This window comes from Muscardinus avellanarius (assembly GCF_963383645.1).
Source record: "Muscardinus avellanarius genome assembly, chromosome: 12".
Lineage (NCBI taxonomy): Eukaryota > Metazoa > Chordata > Mammalia > Rodentia > Gliridae > Muscardinus > Muscardinus avellanarius.
Window position 1 is genome coordinate 94,405,755 of NC_137798.1, and position 18,841 is coordinate 94,424,595.

Consider the following 18,841-nt stretch of genomic DNA (forward strand, 5'->3'; position numbering starts at 1 on the left):
TCAAGAGCTCACGCCAAAAAAATTCATAGATACTTCAAGGCTCAACCCGAGTAACAGAGGAACAATGAGGCAGGAGGGGGAAGGGCGCCCGGGGCACAGCAGGAAGCTAATTCCAGATGGATTAAAGAATTAAGTGCAAAATAAAAGAATCAGATATTAAAATAGGCTTTCACGTCCTACCAAGATGGAGTACTAAGGACCAAATTCACATACACACATACACCATCTGAAACAACCACAAAAATAAGACAATATAAAAACAGTTTTCGTGATGTCAGGCATCCCGCAACAGAGGACAGAGATGCCGAGAGCGGGGTACAAGGACGCCCTGCTGCCTTGAGTGTCCACACGCGACCACGACAGGAGCCTGTCGCAGCTCTGTGCACAAAGCCTGACACTGTCCCTCTCCCCCACTCACCTATGCACTATCAGCACACAGCTGGGCACTCCACAGCTGCACGTGGGCCAGGCACGAGGTTTCCAGGACGGAGAAGCCCCGGAGGCACCGGGATCCCAGCTCCCTCGCCTGCTAGCTGTGCGACACTCAGCGAGACACTACCTCCCTGAGCCTGTTTCCTCACCTGGCTAGTGTGATGATTAGCCGATACTCGTAATGCCTGATAGTATGAAGCAGGTGCTCAGGGACCATCAGCTACGATTGCTAACACAGTCTTTCTAGGACCTACTGTTTCCCTGGATAGTTCATTTAGATTCCGTGGGCCCAGAGCTCTGAGATAGATCCCTGCGCCCCGGGGCCTGCGATGCGGTGGGATGTGGACGCTGTACAGGGGCACTGGGCTCTCACGATCGGTGTGCTGCGCAGTTGACGTGGTCCTGCCGACGCTAGGATGCTTAGACTACTGTCCCCAGGGAACCAGGCCTGAGAGTGGACACAACAAGTCAAAGGTTCTCGCAGGATTTGAACCAGGCAGTGTCCTGATGCCACCTCTCCAGCGTGCCGGGCACGAGCCACTTGACCCTGGCAGAGCCTCCCAAAGCCATGTGACCCTTCCTGGGAAACTCAGCCCCTCTGCTGCAGGGGCTGGACCAGTGAGCTGGAGTCCTTATCCTGCTCTACCTGCTACGCCCCTCCGGGCGCCGGCATACAGGGCTCTGGGACGCCCAGGGCAGTTTTTAGGGTTGAAGTGAGGAGCAGGAGCCAGATCCCCCGACTGACATAAAGACAAAGGCGGAGGGATCAGAGACCACAGGAGAACCCTGAGCAGGAGAGTGAGTGAGGGGCGTCACCCGCGAGGGCACCGGTGTGCCGCCTCTGCTCTAGCCAGATGACCCATGGGCCTGCGGGGACACAGCTCCATCTGGGGACATCTGGCCCCGGGATCCCAGGGAAGGTGGGCTGCGGCCTCTGCCTCCTGCAGTCACTGTCCCTGCCCAGTGGTGCTTCCCCGGCAGCATAAGCAGCTCACACGCAGACTTCCCACCAGAGGGAAGAACTTGGAGCTCCTTCATTCCTGAGTCCTTAATGTCAACAGGAGGCCTCAATGTCAACAGAGAAGCAGCGAGGTCTCTTCACACCATTCCTGCCGTGGTGCGATCCAAGAGGAAAGCCGCCCCTGCCAGGCAGGAGCTGGTTCCGCGGCACCCCACACACGACGAAGGCAGCCATCCTGCCTCACCTGGGTCCCACACTCTGGCCTCTCGAATCTCCTGCCCAAAAAGTGTGACAGGAAAACAGACATGGTGGTGGAAAGCCGGCGGGAGTATCAGCAGGCAGGAGTCATCAGGGGCAAGTTAGCAACTTCTCTACACTCCGACAGCTGCACCATCTAACCAGAAACTCCAGAAACCCCGGTTCCAGGACCTTGTCTCTGACCTATGCATCCATGAGCACAGATTCACAAACTCACAGGAGTGTTACTGCTTATAGCCCTACTAGTAATGGCAAAAAATAGAAGACTATTTATAGGATCCTTGACAGGGACCTGCTCGATAATTAAGGTGTGCCCCTGCACAGGACATAGCACATCCATTAAACAAATGAGACAAAACTCAACAGGAGCCTGGGAGCTCGCGGGCGCTTCCTTACGCTCGCTCTGTGGCCTCTGAGTGCTGGCCCTGGGTTCGGCTGCCATCCTGATGGTGGGCCAGCAGTGGCGCTGATGCACACAGGCGCTTGGAGAAGGGCTTACACACTTCCTCTTTCCTCCTGCTATCGGTGGCCACCGGGAGGAAACACTTGGCCAGCAGGGATGTAGCTGAGGTCACGCCACAGAAGGACGAAAGTCCAGCCGTCGTCTCAACCATGGCCCAGACACGTGAGAGCCCAGCCAGGAGCAGCGAGGTCCCCGCCGACCTCCAACGGGCCACTGAGGCACAGGCGTGCCCCGGGGAGCCCAGAATCGTGACAAGCACTGAGCGGCTGGCTGTGAGGCACTGAGTTTGGGGCTGGTTTATTATGTGCCCACTAAACACCACATTTTGGATTTTGGATCTTGTCTTTTCCCAGGCCAGCAGTGTGTGCTGTGGCTTCCTGGAGCTGCTGGGCAGCCTCGGGGAGCGTAGCTCTGGGCCAGCCATGCCATCACAGGGACAGGAAGGCCCGTGTAGGCCACTGTGAGTGCTCTGAGCACATTTAAGCTGTAGACTAAGCTGTGACGCTTGCCAAGTTAAGTGTATTAAAGGCAATTTGAATTCAGGATATTTTCAATTTATGGTGAGCTTATCCTAAGCTGAGGAGTATCTGTATATAGTCTTTTGAAATTTTTTTTCTCTTTTCTTTTTTTTTGGTGGTGGTAGTACTAGGGATTGAACCCAGGGGCATTCTCCTCTGAGCTACACCCTCCAGCCCAATTTTCTGTTGTTGTTTTGTTTCGAAATTGGATCTTACTAGGGTTGCTGAGAGTCTTACTACTTGCTGAGGCTGTCACTGAACCTACAATCATCCTGTCTCAGCCTCCCAAGTACTGAGATTACAGGTGTGCACCATCACGCCCAGCTTATTTTTTGTTTTTAAAATAAGATCTTGCTAAACTGCTAAGAATCTCACTAAGTTGCTGTCTCAGCCTCCCAGGTACTGGATCACAGGCATACCCCGCCAAGCTGGGTTTCTTTAAATCACTTTATTTTTATTACCATTTACATTTGTTATCTACACAAAACATTAAGTAGCTAAGTTAAAATCTGCCGGGCGTGGTGGCACAGCTTGTAATCCCTGCACTTGGGAGGCGGAGACAGGAGGATCGCGCAGGTTCGAAGCCAGCCACAATGGCCTAAGAGACCCTGTTTCCAAACAAAAACATAAAATAGATCTGGGAGTATAGCCCGGAGAAGGGTTTCCAGGAACCCCAGTACCACAAAAATAAAAAGGTTAAAAGCCTCCTGGGGGAGGGGGTCACACAGCCTGACCATCACCTGAGTTAAGAGTACAGTGACTATGGTCACTCCCAAGGGCCCATCCCCCTCTCTCCAGGGCCACGAGCCGCTCGTGTGCGCACCCCAGCCGGGAGCCCACTGCCGTCTGTCCACCTGAGGCAGCCAGCACCCTATGGCCTTCTCCAGCCCAAACCTCAGCATCCTTTAGGACACATTCCAGGTCTGGAGCCGCTCCCCTCTCCCTTGCCAGCACCCTGCACAAGAACATGTCACCGGAAGGAGGGGCAGCTGGTGGCTCTCCTCACAGACGGGGAAGACAGGCCAGAAAGCACCAGAGGGTGGACAGTGCCAGTATTAAATCAGGGTGGTGGACAGGAAGTGGCTAGCGGCCACTTGAGGCTGGTAGTGAGGTCAGGGGAGAAGCAGGAGAGTCAGGCTTCTGAAATGGAGGAAGAGCCTCCAGGAGAGAGGGCGGAGAAGGCCCGGAATGGAGCCCTGGAAGTGCAGAGAAGGGAAGGGCTCAGCTGCTGAGTTGGTCTTTTAAGGCTCCCTCTGGTCTGCTGTGTGGGGAACAGGCTCAGGTGGAGGGCAGAGGAAGGGTAGAAAGGCCACCACAGAGGTCAAGAATTCTCGACTGCAAAACAAAGGTGGCAAAAGTCAAAGATTGAGGAGCCCAAAAGAAGTTGGCAGAAATGATCTGCAGGGGAAATCTTGGCAAATGCCCTAAGGAGAGAAAAAGTGTAGAAAGGGAGAAACAGGCTGAGTGAGGGCGTGGTTTGGAGGTAAAATACACAAGACACACTAATGGGCTGGCGTGGAGGTGTGGCTGACAGAATAATGGTCCCCAAAGAAGTCCACCTCCTAATCTCTGGAAACTGTGAACAGGTATTCTGGACACAGATGTGGTTGAGAATCTTGAGACAGAATTGTCCTCAGTTGTGTGGCTGGGCCTGGTCCTCAGAAGAGAGCAGCAGAGAGCTGGTGTGCAGGGGGATGTGATGGGAAACAGGAAGACAGACAGGGACCGGCTACACTGGACAGCCACCCCCATAACCTATACAAGGCTGGAACACACACTTGCTCCTGGAGCCCCCAGAAGGAACACCATCCTGATGGTGCTTGGTCTTAGCCCAGTGAGAGCCTTGGCTGACTCGTGGCCCCGGGGACTAAGAATACATACCACTGTTTTAAGCCAGCAGATGTGGGATGACTTGTTACAGCAGCCACAGGAAACTAATACGCAATGGATGAGGGCCAGAGCGAGATTAAGGATAAGTACTGGATTGCAGATTGCACAGTAGCTGGACAACAGAGTCCTGCACTGAAGTGAGGAAGAATGAACCGAGAGGTTTTTATGCCAAGTCCAGTGTGCGATGATATTTGGTTTCCAAATAGAGACCTCAAGTCCAGATCAATTCTGGAGGAGACTGAGCTCCAGGAGGGCTCAGGAAGAAAAAGGAAGGCATATCTGTTGCAGAAACCAAGATTAGACAGCGTTTCCAGGAAGAGGAGTGGCAAAGGGGGTTAAAAGTGGCTGTAACAAGAAGTAAGATAAGAACACAGCCACAGCAGATCTGACCACATGGAGGCAACAAGGGAGGTGACCTTGGGGTGCTTAGCCTCAGCAGGGTGCAGGGACAAGAGGCCTGCTAGGCTGGACTGAGGAGCTGGGGGATCCTTGAGCAGGAGTGGCCATGCAAGAGAAGCGAGCTGGGGCCTGAGGCAGCTTCCAACGGGAGCCAGGAGGGCACCGGCGTGTGCGGTGCGTGGAGGGCACGGCCCAGATGGAGGAGGGAGGAAGACACGGTGAAGGCCCAAGGAGGTGAGACCAGAGGCTCCTGAGCAAGGGAAGGGCTGCTGCCTTTGGAGGAGTCGAAGCCCAAGCAGGGGCAGGTGGGCTGGGAGTAGGAAGTGAGGCAGCTGCCTCATTGCTTTTATTTCCTCAATAAAGCATGAGGCAAGGCCAGAAGGCAAGGTCATGACCCAGGAGCGAGAAGGGAGAGAAGAGCGTGACTCAGAAAGTGGGAAGAGAAACCCACTGGAGCGCTCCAGCGCTCGGCCGGCCTGTGGCCCTCAGTGGTGCGTGTGCTGTCAGCGGGGCGGGCGACAGCTTCTCCAGCGGTGCACAGCTGCACGGGGCGGCGGTGGGGCTGCACGGGGCGGTGCAGGGTCTGGAGCAGCATTAGAAGCAAAGGGCACACTCCACTACCCGGAACCTGGGTTAGTCATCCCCTGTTTTAGAACACAAGTCACATTACGTGACCCCGCCCCCTTTGGCCCTCTGCTGATGCCCCTCCCCACATGCCCCTTCCCAGTGTGAAGGCCAGAATCCTTGTAAGTTCTCACCTCATCCTGTTACTCTCGAGTAGGTCCTCAATAAGTATTTCTGGAATAGATCATTCAAGACGCACGTTTCCCCTGCATGGACAGGACACACCCCAGCACCTTGGTCTCAGGAGACGCCGCTCCCAGGCTGTCTGGAGCACAGTCGGGGCCTCCAGGTCCTACCCCAGGCCCCTATGGACAAACAGCCCCCAGTGACATTCTGTTAGACAGTGGCCCAGTTCAGCGGGCCTGGGTGCTCGCAACTCTTGAACAAGCAGCACAGATGACCAAAGTCAACGTTTAAGGGGCAGAAGAAGTCAGCAGAGATGATCTGGGGAATCCTGGGAGCTGGAGCCTGGGCTTCCTGCTAAAGCCTCTTCCCCACTCCACACACAGCACAGAGCTGCAAGGATTGGCGGGGAATGGACACTGTAGGGACAGGGCAGACGGCGACACTGGTCACTCACACACTCACACACTTCCCCCAGAGAAGCCCAGCCTGATAGGAACGGCACCCTGAAAATCGCCATGATGGGGCTGGGCTGGGCTTCCTAGAGCCTGGCGGCAGGAAGTGACCGGCCGGGGCAGGGGACGTTATCAGGCCGGCCCAGAGGCTCAGGAGCGGCTGCTCAGGAAGCCAGCTGCACACAGGCACGGTCAACATGCCCACCGCAGCCTGCAGCAGCTCCTGGAGGCAAAGCACAGTGCCGGCCGGTCCTCAGTCCTCAAAGGCTGGTGCTCAGCCCTCGAAGGCCAGTCCCAGGTCCTCTCAAGCACGTTCTGGGGGGGGGGCAGCCACGAGTCCTGGCATGATGGACACTCAGAGGGGCTCAGCCTGGGCCTGAGGAGCCCTGCACTCTGGGCAGGAAGGAGACTTGCCCAGTGGGAAGGGTAGAAGGCTGGTTCCCCGGGATGTAGGGCCAGATGCAAAGGGTCTGAGGTCTGAGTGACCCACTGTTTCAAGACTCCATGGGTCTCGACTCCCTTGGCCAGGGAGGGAACGTGCCATTGGCCATGGGTCCTTGGCCTGGAGCCCTCAGCAGGATGGCCTGGCCCCCTGGCTACTCAGGGACTGCCTAGCATGGGAGGAAACCCTGCTTCTCACTGGGCTTCAACCTTGCAAGGGCCAGAGAGGACCTGCAGGTCCTCTAGGAAGTCAGGCCCCACAGGGCATCTGAATGCATGCAGGGAGGAGGGGCAGGAGGACGGCAAAGGGATCAGATGCCACTCAGCAGGCTCCCCACAGCTCCACCCATGAGCCAGTACTCTCCCTGAAGCCCGGGCTCCCTGCCACGCTAAGGACGACAGCAACAGCCTTAGATGTAGCACCGGCCCCTTTGCCGGGGCCTGACCACCTGGCGGCCAAGCCTCTACGTGCTGGTTGGAGCAGACGGGACTCTCGGGGTCACGGTGTCCTGGGGACACTAGCTGGCAAGGGACAGGGGTGTCCAGCAAGTATTAGGTGAGCTCCCTGGGGGCTAGGTGGTTCACTTAGTAATTAATTGTGTGCGGACTGTGTGCCACACACTCACAGGTGCTTGGGATACAGCAGTGACCCAACCATCACAATGGTCCCATGCTCCAAGGCTCCCAGCCATGGCCACATGCACCTCTGTCCGCCCACTGCACAGGCGGCACCTTCACCCGGCTCTCCAAGTGCTGGATGCACGGGCGGAGCGGGAGGCTGTGGAGTCTGTCGTGTGCAGGCCGAAGCCCCGGTTCTGTGACTCTGAACGTCGTCAGCTTCAGCCTCAGGCTCCCGTCCTCTCGCCTGTCACCTGTGCCCCATTAAGAACCAAGCACCTGGACCCTCCCTCCTCCCTCCACACACAGTACTCCTGACTCGGCCCAGCTGTTGCGGATGCCACAACCTAAGTGGTAAGAGTGAGGCCCGGCAGCCTGGGGGACGCAGCCAAGGCCGGACAAGGGGCACCACGGACCCAGATGGGAACCGCGCCTAGGCAGCAGGCAACACCACCGCCTTCCCCGTCTCTCCAAGACACCACCACCCACCTGTTGTTCTTGTTTCCCAGCACAGGGGACAAAGTCCAGAGGCATTCCACCCCCAACCCTTTTTTATTTTTAATTTTAAAACAGCGTCTCGCTAAGTGCCGAGGGTCTTGCTAGGTTGTGAAGGCTGCTCTCGAAGCTGCGATTCTCCCACCTCGGTCTCTCAAATAGTGGGATCGCATGTGTGTACCACCACTCCTGGTACCACCATCCACCAGACCCAGCCATCTGCTGCCCCACCTGCCCAGGACTGGGGTGGGGGCAGTCCTGGGACTCAGGACTCTTGGTGTTAAAACCAGGAAAGCCTCAGGCCAAGCAGGATGAGTTGGTCATCTTAACAACCACCCGCAAGTCCTCCCTGACACTCTGCTGAGCCTTACCAACTGCCACCCAGCCCACCCTGGCCCCAGTCACTGGGGGCTTCTGTTTAAAAATGCAGATTTCGGGCCCTATCTTGGGCCAAGAGAACCATCTCCCCCGAGGAAATGTCTGGAAGTGTGTAGCACCCACGGCTCTTTAGATCAGTGCTTCTCAAAGCTGGTCGCAGCCCAGCAGCTTGGTATCACCTGGGAACGTGTTAAGAACAGAGTCCCCAAGACCTGCCACATCAGGATCTCTGGGAGAGGGGCGCCGCAGTCAGGATGCTACCAAGCCGTCCCAGTGATGCTTTGGTCCAACCAGCCTAGGAAGCATTGGTGCAGTAGAGGAACAATGTAACTAGCCGGGCTGGTGGCGATGCCTATAGTCCCAGCACTGGGGAGGCGGAGACAGGAGCATTGCAGGTTCAAGGCCGCATGCAGTCACTTAGCAAGACCCTGTTTCAAATAAAAAAATAGAAAATAAAATAGGGCTGGGGGTATAGTTCAGAGGGAGAATGGCTGTGAGTTCAATCCCTAGTAACACACACACACACACACACACACACACACACACACACACACAGTGCAACCTGTTAGTAGTCAGAACCCAGTTCAACTGACATCTCAGGCCACGACCTGTGACCACCTGGGGTCTGCGGGAGATTCACGCCTGGAACACAGCACACAGCGCCGCTCTCTGTTCCCTGCTCTTCCGTTCCCCACTCTTCCTGTCCCGCCGTCACCCGTGCTATGCTGTGCTTTCACACCCATGAAGTCAGGAGAAGGAAAGCTGCAGAGGGTCAGGTCAGGAGCACAAGGCCACTCGAAGGCAAATGTGTGAGGTCTGAGTCCAGGCCTGGAGGGCCTTTGAGAGAACTGACACCTCCGCCCCACACCGACAAGCAGGGGCAATCCCCAAGGGGGCCGGCGCCGCCGCCCCTCCCTTAGGTTCCTGGGGCTTGTGGCTGCCCGTCATATTTTATATGGCACCCGTCCATCCTGTCTTGGTGGCTGATGGGGGCGCTTTTGAGAAGTCTCAGAAAACCTCCTTCCTCTCTCTGGGCTTCACAGATGGGAACACTGGCTCTCACAGCATCAATGGCCAGCAGCCCTCCACCTTCTGCCAAGTATGAGGTCAGCCGGAGGGGCAGCAATCCACCCCCATGAGGCCACTGGGAATCAGGAGCAAAGGCCATTGCAAGTGCCCGGAGCCAGGCTGGCCAGCAGCACAGGGAAACTCCAGGGAAGGGAGAAGGAGGTTCCGAGCAAGTTCCCAACTCCAGGCGGCCACGATGGAGGAGCGCATCATCTCTCAGAGCAGGAAGACCCGCGAGGGCTCTCTGGCCTGGCGCCGTGAGCGGCCGGCAGCCTCTTCCGCTCGTCTCTGTGCCGCCCTCTGCGCGCTGGCCTCACGCTTGCCCAAGTGCCCCTGTGGTCCCAAGACAACAGCAGCTCGGGCCTCCAAGGCATGAACAACTTTCAGGTCAAGAAGAGAGCCTTTCCTCCCTTCTAAGCTGCATGTGGCCCTTCAGAACGAGGAAATGGCTCCCAGACACCCACCCCCAGCAAATGCCCCATGAGGTCTCAATGGCCAGAACAGTCACGTGCTCATGCCTCAGCCAATCACAGGCAAGTGAGGGACATCATGGGGGCTGAACAAACCTGGGGCTCCATCAGGAAGGAGAAAAACAGGTGGACAACCAGTGGCCACGGCTCCTGTGCCCCCTCAAAGCCAGTCACCAGTCCTCACAGGACACTCCCTCTGTGGGTCAGTGTCGTCCCCTGCAAGCCAGCCCTCGCTTCCTCTGTAGCAGACCTGCAGCCTGGCCTCCATCTGCTCAGAAGCCTCAGCTCATGACAGTCTGGGGCCCAAGTCAGCGCAGCATACTGTGAGCGTCTGGGCCATAAAAGTAGAACTCGGGCTCAGCCCTCAGACGCTGGCCACCTGGTAAGGAGACGAGGGACACACCAAGAGAGGTGGTGAAGGGAGGACAGCCCTAAGCTGGAAGACAGGAAACGACAGTACCTGGCTTCATGATGTGGGTCTGGGATGCACCCCAAAGCCCCTGTGTCCCCTGCCGCACGATCCAGAGGCAGGGCATGGCGGGAGGAGGAGCCCTGGAGTGGCCCTGGGGACTGAGTCTGTGTCTGCCCAGCCCCACTGTAAGGGCTGCCGGGTCCAACATGGATGGTTGTATAGTCATCTTCTCGAGGCAAACGGCCTTCCTGGGAGGCAAGGACACCTGCCTACTCTCTTGCTCTTCTTCCAGCCGCTATGAGCGGAGCAGCTCTCCTCCGCCACGATGACTGCCTCGGAGCCAGCCCACCATGGACTGCACCTCAGAAACTGCGAGCCAAGGAAACCTTTCCCTCCAAGTTCTTCTTGTCAGGCATTTGGGTCACAGTGACGAGGGAGCTGACTAACACAGCACCTGCCGCCACCAGCAGCAGACAACGTTTTGGTCCCCGTACATGGCTTCCTCTGAGCAGGCACTGTGCTAAGCACTTCCGGGTAGTGCAGGTTTTCCCTCACTTAGTCCTTACAACCACCCTACAAGTTTGGTACTATTAGTACAGGTTCATAACATCTTATCAGTAATTTCTGAAATCCGGAATTGGTTTTTGTTGTTATTCATTTATAGTTGAGGGCAGCCAAACCTCAACTGAGTGGCGTGGGGCTGTTCCCAGTTTCTTTATCCCCTTGCCACATGTTTTGATGCAGAAACACAGACATGTTTTATTGAGAAGCGCTGCCCAGCCCCCACTGGGAGTGTCAGTAACGTCTAGTATATACACCATATTCTCAAAAACTGTGCATAACGCATCTGGGCGCAGTAGATTCAGAGAATCTAGATGTGTGCTGCTGCCTTCCAGATGGAGTTCGCCAGGTGAAGTTCTCCTCTTAGAAATCAGCACAGCCACCGTAGAATAGAGCAGCCCAACTCGGGAGTAGATGCTCTTACTCACTCTGCTTGCAGGAGGGTCGCAGGCTCAGAACGACCTCAGCAACTTACTGAGACCCTCGCCACCTAACAAGACTCATTAAAAAAAAGGGGGGGGGGGAGCTGGGGTGCAGCTCAGAGGCATAATGTCCTTGGATTCGATTCTCAGTTCCAAAAAAAAAAAAAGACATCTCCCTCTCTGGGTCTGTGCTCTGGTCTGCAGGAATTTGGACTGCAGCAGTGGATTTCAAAGTGTTTGTTCATTTGTTTCTTTTCTAAGTACATTAGACCTTCCTTCAAAGGAAATCTTAGAGAAAAGTATAATTGTAGGCCAGAAGAGTAGTGTGTGCCTGTAGACCCAGATACTTGGGAAGCTGAGGCAGGAAGATCACTTGAACCCAAGAGTTCGAGACCAGCCTGGGAAAGATAGCAAGACCCCCATCTGCTGCTTGAAGACCCCCATCAACTGCTTGGAAGAGAGAAAGAAAGGCCTGCCCTTGCCACCAGGCCCGTGACATGATCCTGGGACCTGGTAGCCCCAGCCCCGCTGTAAGGGCTGCCGGGTCCAACATGGATGGTTGTATAGTCATCTTCTCGAGGCAAACGGCCTTCCTGGGAGGCAATGACACCTGGGAGGAACCTGACCCAACCTTCACAGACGCAGAGAGGGTTCACAGACGCAGAGAGGGTTCCAGGGTCAAACACAGGAGCAAAGGCAGAAGACAAGCAAGGGGTCGGGAGGCTGACAGAGACCTGTGGGAATGGGCCAGGCCTGGCAGACCAGGGTCGGAATCCTGCTCCCAGCTCAGCCCGGAGGCCCCTGCAAGCATGTGGCCAGGGCAAGAGCCTGCTGGCCCAGGCCTGCCGCATTCAGCCACCAGAAATCCACCCTTCTGCCCTGACTACTGTGACCACGAGCCACGTGCCTCGCTCAGGGCCACCGGTGCAAAAATGAGAACATATGGTCTGTCACAAAGGCGTGTCCTTCAGAGGACAAGAGGAATGAGAGTATCTGAAACAGGCCATTGGCGGGAGAAGGCCGGGACGGCGTCACCAGAGTCCCACCGATGTCCTTCCCCGCCCTCTGAGGGCAGCCAACGCCCGGGGGACTGCTGTGCCCAGAAATATCCCAAAAGCCATTCCTAAAGAGCAGGGCTACCTTCTCCCTTCACACCAGAGACTTTCAGCCTTGTTCCCAAAGGAGACCCAGGGTGACCAGTGACTCCCCTCGCCCTTGGCAAGGCTGCCCAGGGGCCCGGCGCACCCCAGGGGAGAAGCCAAGATGCACCCAGGCCCTGCCTCCAAACAGCCATCAGAGCCAAGGGCAGAGGCCAGAACCTCATTCCCACTTACTGGTCTAAATACATTCTGCAGCCACACTTGGGCCCAGAAGAGGCACCATTTCTCCACCAACACCAGAGGCAATTATGATGTCTCAAAATCTTATGGAATCAGATGGGTAATGATCCCTTAAAGGAGAAGCTACCATTTGGAGCCTGATTGTTCTAAGCAGGCTCAGTAACGGAGCTCTTCTAAGAAGATTAACTGGCTGGATATGAGAAGCCAGCAGTGCTAATAGAGGAAACACCTGGAAACACCTGGGGCTTTTTTGCTGAACTACACAGGAGTCCTGAGCAGGCACAGGGGCAGGTGAGTCACCACCAGGTCTCCTACTCTCTTTTTTCTCACCAGATTAATATCCAGAACTTGACCTGCTGTGCCCAGGGTCACACGGAGCTGCGGGAGAAAATAGACACCGGTTTACCATGGACCCAGGTTACCAGATATCAACCAGGTATTACTAACCTTATCTTAACCAATGGGAAGAAGCAGGCTCAGAGAGTCAAGCAACCAGCTCGATCACCCAGGCAGCTATAGGAAGAGCCCAGACACTGTTCCAGGTGGCAGATCACTGCGCTTCACTCACAAGGCCAAACTCATCACTGGGAGGCTGCAGGTGATATTCCAGCGAGAGGTAGCTGACGGTGTCCTGTTAGACAACCAGAAGCCAACACGTGGCTGTCCACCTTCATCCCCGCGCCCAGAGCTGCCACCACAGCCCAGCAGGGCACCTCGGGCACCCACAGAGCCCTGGCCACCGGGCCAAGGAGCTCGCTGACTCCGCAGGTCTGGGTGGGCCTGGGAGTCTGCATTCCTCCATGTTCCGGGTGACACCCACCCAGGTGGCTGGTCCCCAGACCACACTTCAGGTGGCAAGAACCTAGACTTGAGTGGAACTGTGTCCCACCTCCTCGGCTCGCAGGATCACCCTCGTGCTGGGACCCACCGGGGTCTGGCAGTTAGCTACCACCATCATTTTGGAGTTTTTTGTTTGTTTGTTTTGTTGTTTTGTTTTGTGGTGCTGGGGGATTAAACCCAGGGGCATTCTACCTCCAAGCTAAACTCCCAGCCCTATTTTATTTTTAGTTCAAAACAGAGTCATGCCAGGTTGATGAGAGTCTCACTACTTGCTGAGGCTGTCCTCCAACCTGAGGATCCTCCTGACTCAGCCTCCCAAGCACTGGGATTACAAGAGCCTGTCCCCACGCCACAGCTACATTTTGTTTTTGTGGTACTGGGGATAGAACCCAGAGGCTTTCTACCTCCAGGCTACATCCCCAACCTATTTTCTATTTTATTTGAAAACAGGGTCTCACTAAGTTGCTGAGAGCCTCACTAAGTAGCAGAGGCTGGCTTCGAACCTGTGTGATCCTCCCATCTCAGCCTCCCAAATACTGGGATTACAAGTGTGCGCCACTGCGCCCGGCTTGGTTTTTGAAGATGGAGTGAATAAACCGGTGCCTGCAGCGGGGCGGGGGGAGGCAGACACGGATTCCTGGTTTCTAACTCCAGCTGGGCATTTGCCCTTTTCTTCCTTTCCAGCCTCTTGACACAATGTCTGACCTGGTTTATCTCAGAGGAGTCCGGCTGGGAGTCCTCTGCTCAGAATCCTGGCGGGGTGGGGAGTCCCCCCTAGAGGGAGCTGCCCTGGAGGGAGGGAGCACTGAGAAGGGGTAAGCGCTCTGCTCAGGACCCTCTGGGGCTCTGAGATGGGCTAGAGCCCTCTAACATGGCGCCCAGGCCCCTGGTGCTCTGCCCTGAGGCCCCTCCAGGAACTGTCTTCCGGCTCCTCTTCAGCGAGGCCTTCCGGGGCCACCCTAGTAACCCCAGTTCACCATTTCAGCTCATATTCTGGTGCCCCCCGCCCACTTTATGGCCTGATAGCGCTCACCCCTTCATGACACTATTCCTCATCCGTCTCCCCACCCCTCCTAGAACAGGGGCTTCCTAAGGGCTGGGTTCCTGCCATTTCTGTCTATTTTGTGAACAGTGGCTAGCCAATACCAGGTGTTCTGGAAGGAAGGAAGGAAGGAAGGAAGGTAGGAAGGAAGGAAGGAAGGGCATACCAAGGTGTCAGGCTCATGAATAGCCTGGGAAACATCAGCTTTTTTCTTTTTTCTTTTGTACTAGGGATTGAACCCATGGGGCATTTCTACCTCTGTGCTACACACTCAGCCCTTTTTATTTGGAAACAGGACGTCGCTAAACTGTTGCGGTTCTTGCCGAGTGGCTGAGGCTGGCCTCGAACCTGTGGCCCAGGATCTCAGCCTCGCAAATGCTGGGATTACAGGAATGCTCATCTAGCACCTTATCTTCTTCAATCTTTACAATCCCACAAGGCAAATCTTTCAACTGCCATTCTAAAAAGAGGAAACTGACTCAGGGCAATTAGGTGACTTGACCAAGGTCACCTGAGTCAACAAGGGTCAGGGCCAGGACTCAGCCCCAGGCTGGCTGGTTCCAAACACTGAGTGTTCCTTTCCGCCTGTGGCTGTCTTCATGTCTTATCATGATGAACACATGGGCGTGCTTTCCTTCTTCCAAGCACCAAATGCTTAAGGATTTTGCCAAATCTGCCCAGAGCTTGTGCAAAGGGGCCTAACCAGGAGCCGGAAGGCTGGGAGCCGGGAGCAGTCCAAGGCCTAAAGAAGAGCCACAGCGATCTTGGTTTTTGTTATCTTTTTCTTTGCTTAATTTTCTTTTCTTCCTGAGCCATCGCTTTGACCTTTTCAAGTCTGAGTGACTTCTCCATCAATGCCTGCTGCTCCCCAGGTGAGTGTCAGGGACAAACACCTATCTCCCATGAGTTTCCCAAAACTGAGTTGGCACCTAGGCCTACGTACCACGCCGTCCCGCTCACCCCCTCCACCCCAAGCCCTTCTCAGGAACAGGCCTGGGATGACAGGCTAGGCCTTGTTAAAAGAGGCCTCAGCCACCAAAAGGCCACCTACTAGTTGGCCATGGCAACACAGGCCTGTAATCTCAGTACTTGGGAGGCTGAGACAAGATTCTAGGTTCAAGGTCAGCCGCAGAAACTTAGCAAGGCCTTCAGCAACTAGCTGAGACCTGGTCCACGATCCTCCAGTCTCAGCCTCCCAAAAGCTGGGATTACAAACATGCACTACCACACCCTGACGTCTGTTTTGAAACAAATAAAAAATCAGGCGGAGCCGGGCGTGGTGGTGCATGCTTGTAATCCCAGCATTTGGGAAGCTGAGACAGGTGGCCATCCTCAGCTACTTAGTGAGGCCCTTTGCAACTCAGTGAGACCCCGTTTCAAAATAAAAAATTAAAAAATAGAGCTGGGGGTATCACTCGGAGGTAGAATGCCCCTGGGTTCCATCCCTAGTACTGCAAAAAAAAAAAAAAAAAAAAAAAAAAAAATCAGCCGGGCGTGGCAGCGCTTGGTATAATCCCAGTACTTAGGAAGCTGAGACAGGAGGATCACAGTTTCCTGGCCAGCCTCAGCTACTTAGTGAGGACCTCTGCAACTTAGTGAGACTGTTACAAATTGAGCAGGGGGTGTAGCCCAGAAGTAGAATATCACAGGGTTCGATCCCCAGTACCACACACACACACACACACACACACACACACACACACACTCCAAAAGGTCCTAGGGCTGAACCTCAGAGGCGGAATGTCCTTGGGTTCAATCCCCAGTTATACACACGCACAAACATGCCCAAATGAATCCGGTTAACCTAAACTGCCGAGAAGTTGACAGAGCAGATCCAGGACTGTCCAACTCCAGGAAGAAAAGAGAAGATGCTGCAGGTAGAGGAGAAGGGCGAGGACAAACCAGGGAGCCTTTCGAGGAGGGCCAGGCCAAGCCGCCTCTGGGCTCCTTCCCCTCAAACGCCAACTCAACTGAGAAAGGCCAACCTTTCCACCCAGCTGGGCCCAGCGAGGGTCTGCGCTTCCTCCACACCCGGTACCATGGCGGCTCCTGTGTTTAGACAGAAAACACCGGCCCAAAGCAAGACCCGGAGTTGAGAGTGAGCAAAATCAAGTTCTTACGTTGAGGCCCGATACCATCAAAGACGCAGATAGGCGCCATCCCTGGACACCCCTCTCCGCTTCTGGGTAGTTTGAGGGAAGGAGGTTTGGGAAAGGGCGCAGAGGTCCTTTCTTGAAAGAGCCATCCGCTCATCCATTTACTCTTTCATTTGTTCACCCCACGTGGATGCCCACAGCTTGGCCAAGCCCGAGACCAGGCCGGACGAAACCCCTGCCCTCTCTCCAGCCTACTGGTGCCTGTGGTTTTGGCGGGTACTAAAAGACAAGCAAATATTAACAACACTTGCTTCCAAAACAAATAAGGCCACGTGGAGCTGTGTTCTGGAATGGGGCTTTGGCTGCGATTTTGATTCCATTGGTTGGAGGAACCAATTCAGTCAACGGGGTCATGGACCCACTCCAGACGCAGACTCCCACTCGGATGGATGGATGCTCCGCCCTTCCAGGACCAAGCCCCCCCCCCACCCCCGCTCCATCTCCCAGCATTCTAAGCACGTCCCCCCTCTCCACGGCCTCCTTCCTGACACCCTGACTCTATTTCCCCTATTGTCCTAACCCCGACCTCGCCAAGGCTGTAGCCTTGGCATCTGGGCCCCCGGGCACGCGCCCCAACCTGCCACCGCCCCACACCTCGCGTCCGCGCTCGCACCCGGCCCGGGCCCCTCTGTTTACAGCGGCCCCGCCCGCAGGACCCGCGCCCTCCGCAGGCCCCGGCCCGCGCCCGGGCCACCCGCAACTTCCCGGCCCCTCCGGCCCCGCGCCGGCCGGCTGGCACCCGGCCTGGACCCGGCCTGGGCCCGGCCCGGCCGCGGAGGCCGCGTACCGTTGGCGATGAGCTTGGCCGACAGCTGCTTGACCAGCTCGGGGATCCGCTCCCACTGGCCCTCGGAGCGGCAGCGCTCGATCTCCGTCTCCAGCCGCGAGCCCGCCTTCCGCGTGGCCATGGCGGGCTGGCCGGGCCGCCCCGGCCGCAGGCCCCGCAGGCCGGCGCCCCGCCGCCGCCGCCCCGCCGCCGCCGCCGCCGCCGCCTCCCGCGCGGCTCGGAGCCCCGGGCTCGGCGGCGAGCGCGGCCGGGAGGGCGGGAGCGGGCGCCAGGGCGGCCCCTGCCGGCCAGGGCCGGCGCCGCAGCGCGGGAGGCGCGGGGAGGTCAGGCGGGCGGGGCTGCACCCCGCGCCCCAGGCCGGCCGCTGCACCCCGCGCCCCAGGCCGGCCGCCTGCACCCCGCGCCCCAGGCCGGCCGCCTGCACCCCGCGCCCCACGGCTGCACCCCGCGCCCCAGGCCGGCCGCCTGCACCCCGCGCCCCACGGCTGCACCCCGCGCCCCAGGCCGGCCGCCTGCACCCCGCGCCCCACGGCTGCACCCCGCGCCCCAGGCCGGCCGCCTGCACCCCGCGCCCCACGGCTGCACCCCGCGCCCCAGGCCGGCCGCCTGCACCCCGCGCCCCACGGCTGCACCCCGCGCCCCAGGCCGGCCGCCTGCACCCCGCGCCCCACGGCTGCACCCCGCGCCCCAGGCCGGCCGCTGCACCCCACGCCCCACGGCTGCACCCCGCGCCCCAGGCCGGCCAGACTCGCGGCTGCGGCACCTGCCCGGCCGCCGTCCGTCTGTCTGCGCTGAGCCCAGGGGTGCAGTGTTGCCCGCCCAGGGGTCTCCTAGCCCTGGCCCGGGTAAACTGAGACCCCAGCTGCGACCCCGCCCGGCTCCGCGGCTCCACAGCTGTGGCTGCTCGCCTGCCTGCCCCCGACTGCATTATGATGGCAGCTAGGCCCCGGGTTAGGCGCTGGGGATGCAGGCTTGAACCAAAAAGACCACTTTCAAAATGACATTCCAGACAGGGGTATGGACAACTAAGCACAATAAAGTAGTGACTCGGAAGGGAAAAAGAGTTATTTGAATAAACAGGGCAGAATCCAGTGAGCGGGATACAGAGCTGAGGGGGTGGTGAGTTGTGGTTTTAAGTGGGATGGTTAGGGGTGGCTTCGCCAAGGCGACGGTTGACAAAATCTTGAAGGTGAGAGGAAATAATGCAGCTATCTCTGGGGATAGAACATTTCTGGCAGAGGAAGTGGCAAGTGTGAAGGCCCTGGGGTTAGAGCAGAGCCAGAGCACTGGGAGTGAGCAGAGGGATGAGGTAAAGTCCGCCTACTGCCCTCTGGGCCATTATGAGGATTCGGGCTTTCACCCTGATGAGACACGGCCCCCTGCAGGGTTTTGACCTGTGAGCATGGTGATGGGCCCACCTTTCTGCCGTGTTGAGAACACCGCAGTAGTTCAAGACAGAGATGGGGCTGGTTGGACCAGAGGGCGGCGGTGAGGGTGTGGGACCTGGACGCTGCATAAGAAGCTGTCCGTCTGGAACAGTTCTCGGCCTACCCCCAGGCCCGGGGAGGCAGCAGGCCTCAGCGCCCTCCGCTCTGTGAGCAGGTCCACCCTTGGCCCCTCCACAGCCTTAGGCTGAGGAGGAGGAACAGACGCTGGGAGGATGCTGGACTCAGAGCTGGGCGGAGGGA

The 18,841-nt window shown here is 57.3% G+C and overlaps 1 protein-coding gene across 4 annotated transcripts in view; it reads right to left on the minus strand.

Annotated features, from left to right (window-relative positions):
* TTC7B (tetratricopeptide repeat domain 7B) overlaps nucleotides 1–17,274 on the minus strand; it is a gene marked incomplete at both ends in the record, with an annotated part of 236,690 nt that extends 219,416 nt beyond the window's left edge. For all 4 annotated transcript variants that reach the window (XM_080707808.1, XM_080707806.1, XM_080707805.1 and 1 more), the window contains one exon: nucleotides 17,154–17,274. In XM_080707808.1, the coding sequence (XP_080563934.1) occupies nucleotides 17,154–17,274 (121 nt within the window). The remainder of the gene's footprint in view (nucleotides 1–17,153) is intronic.
* Nucleotides 17,275–18,841: the final 1,567 nt, after the last annotated feature.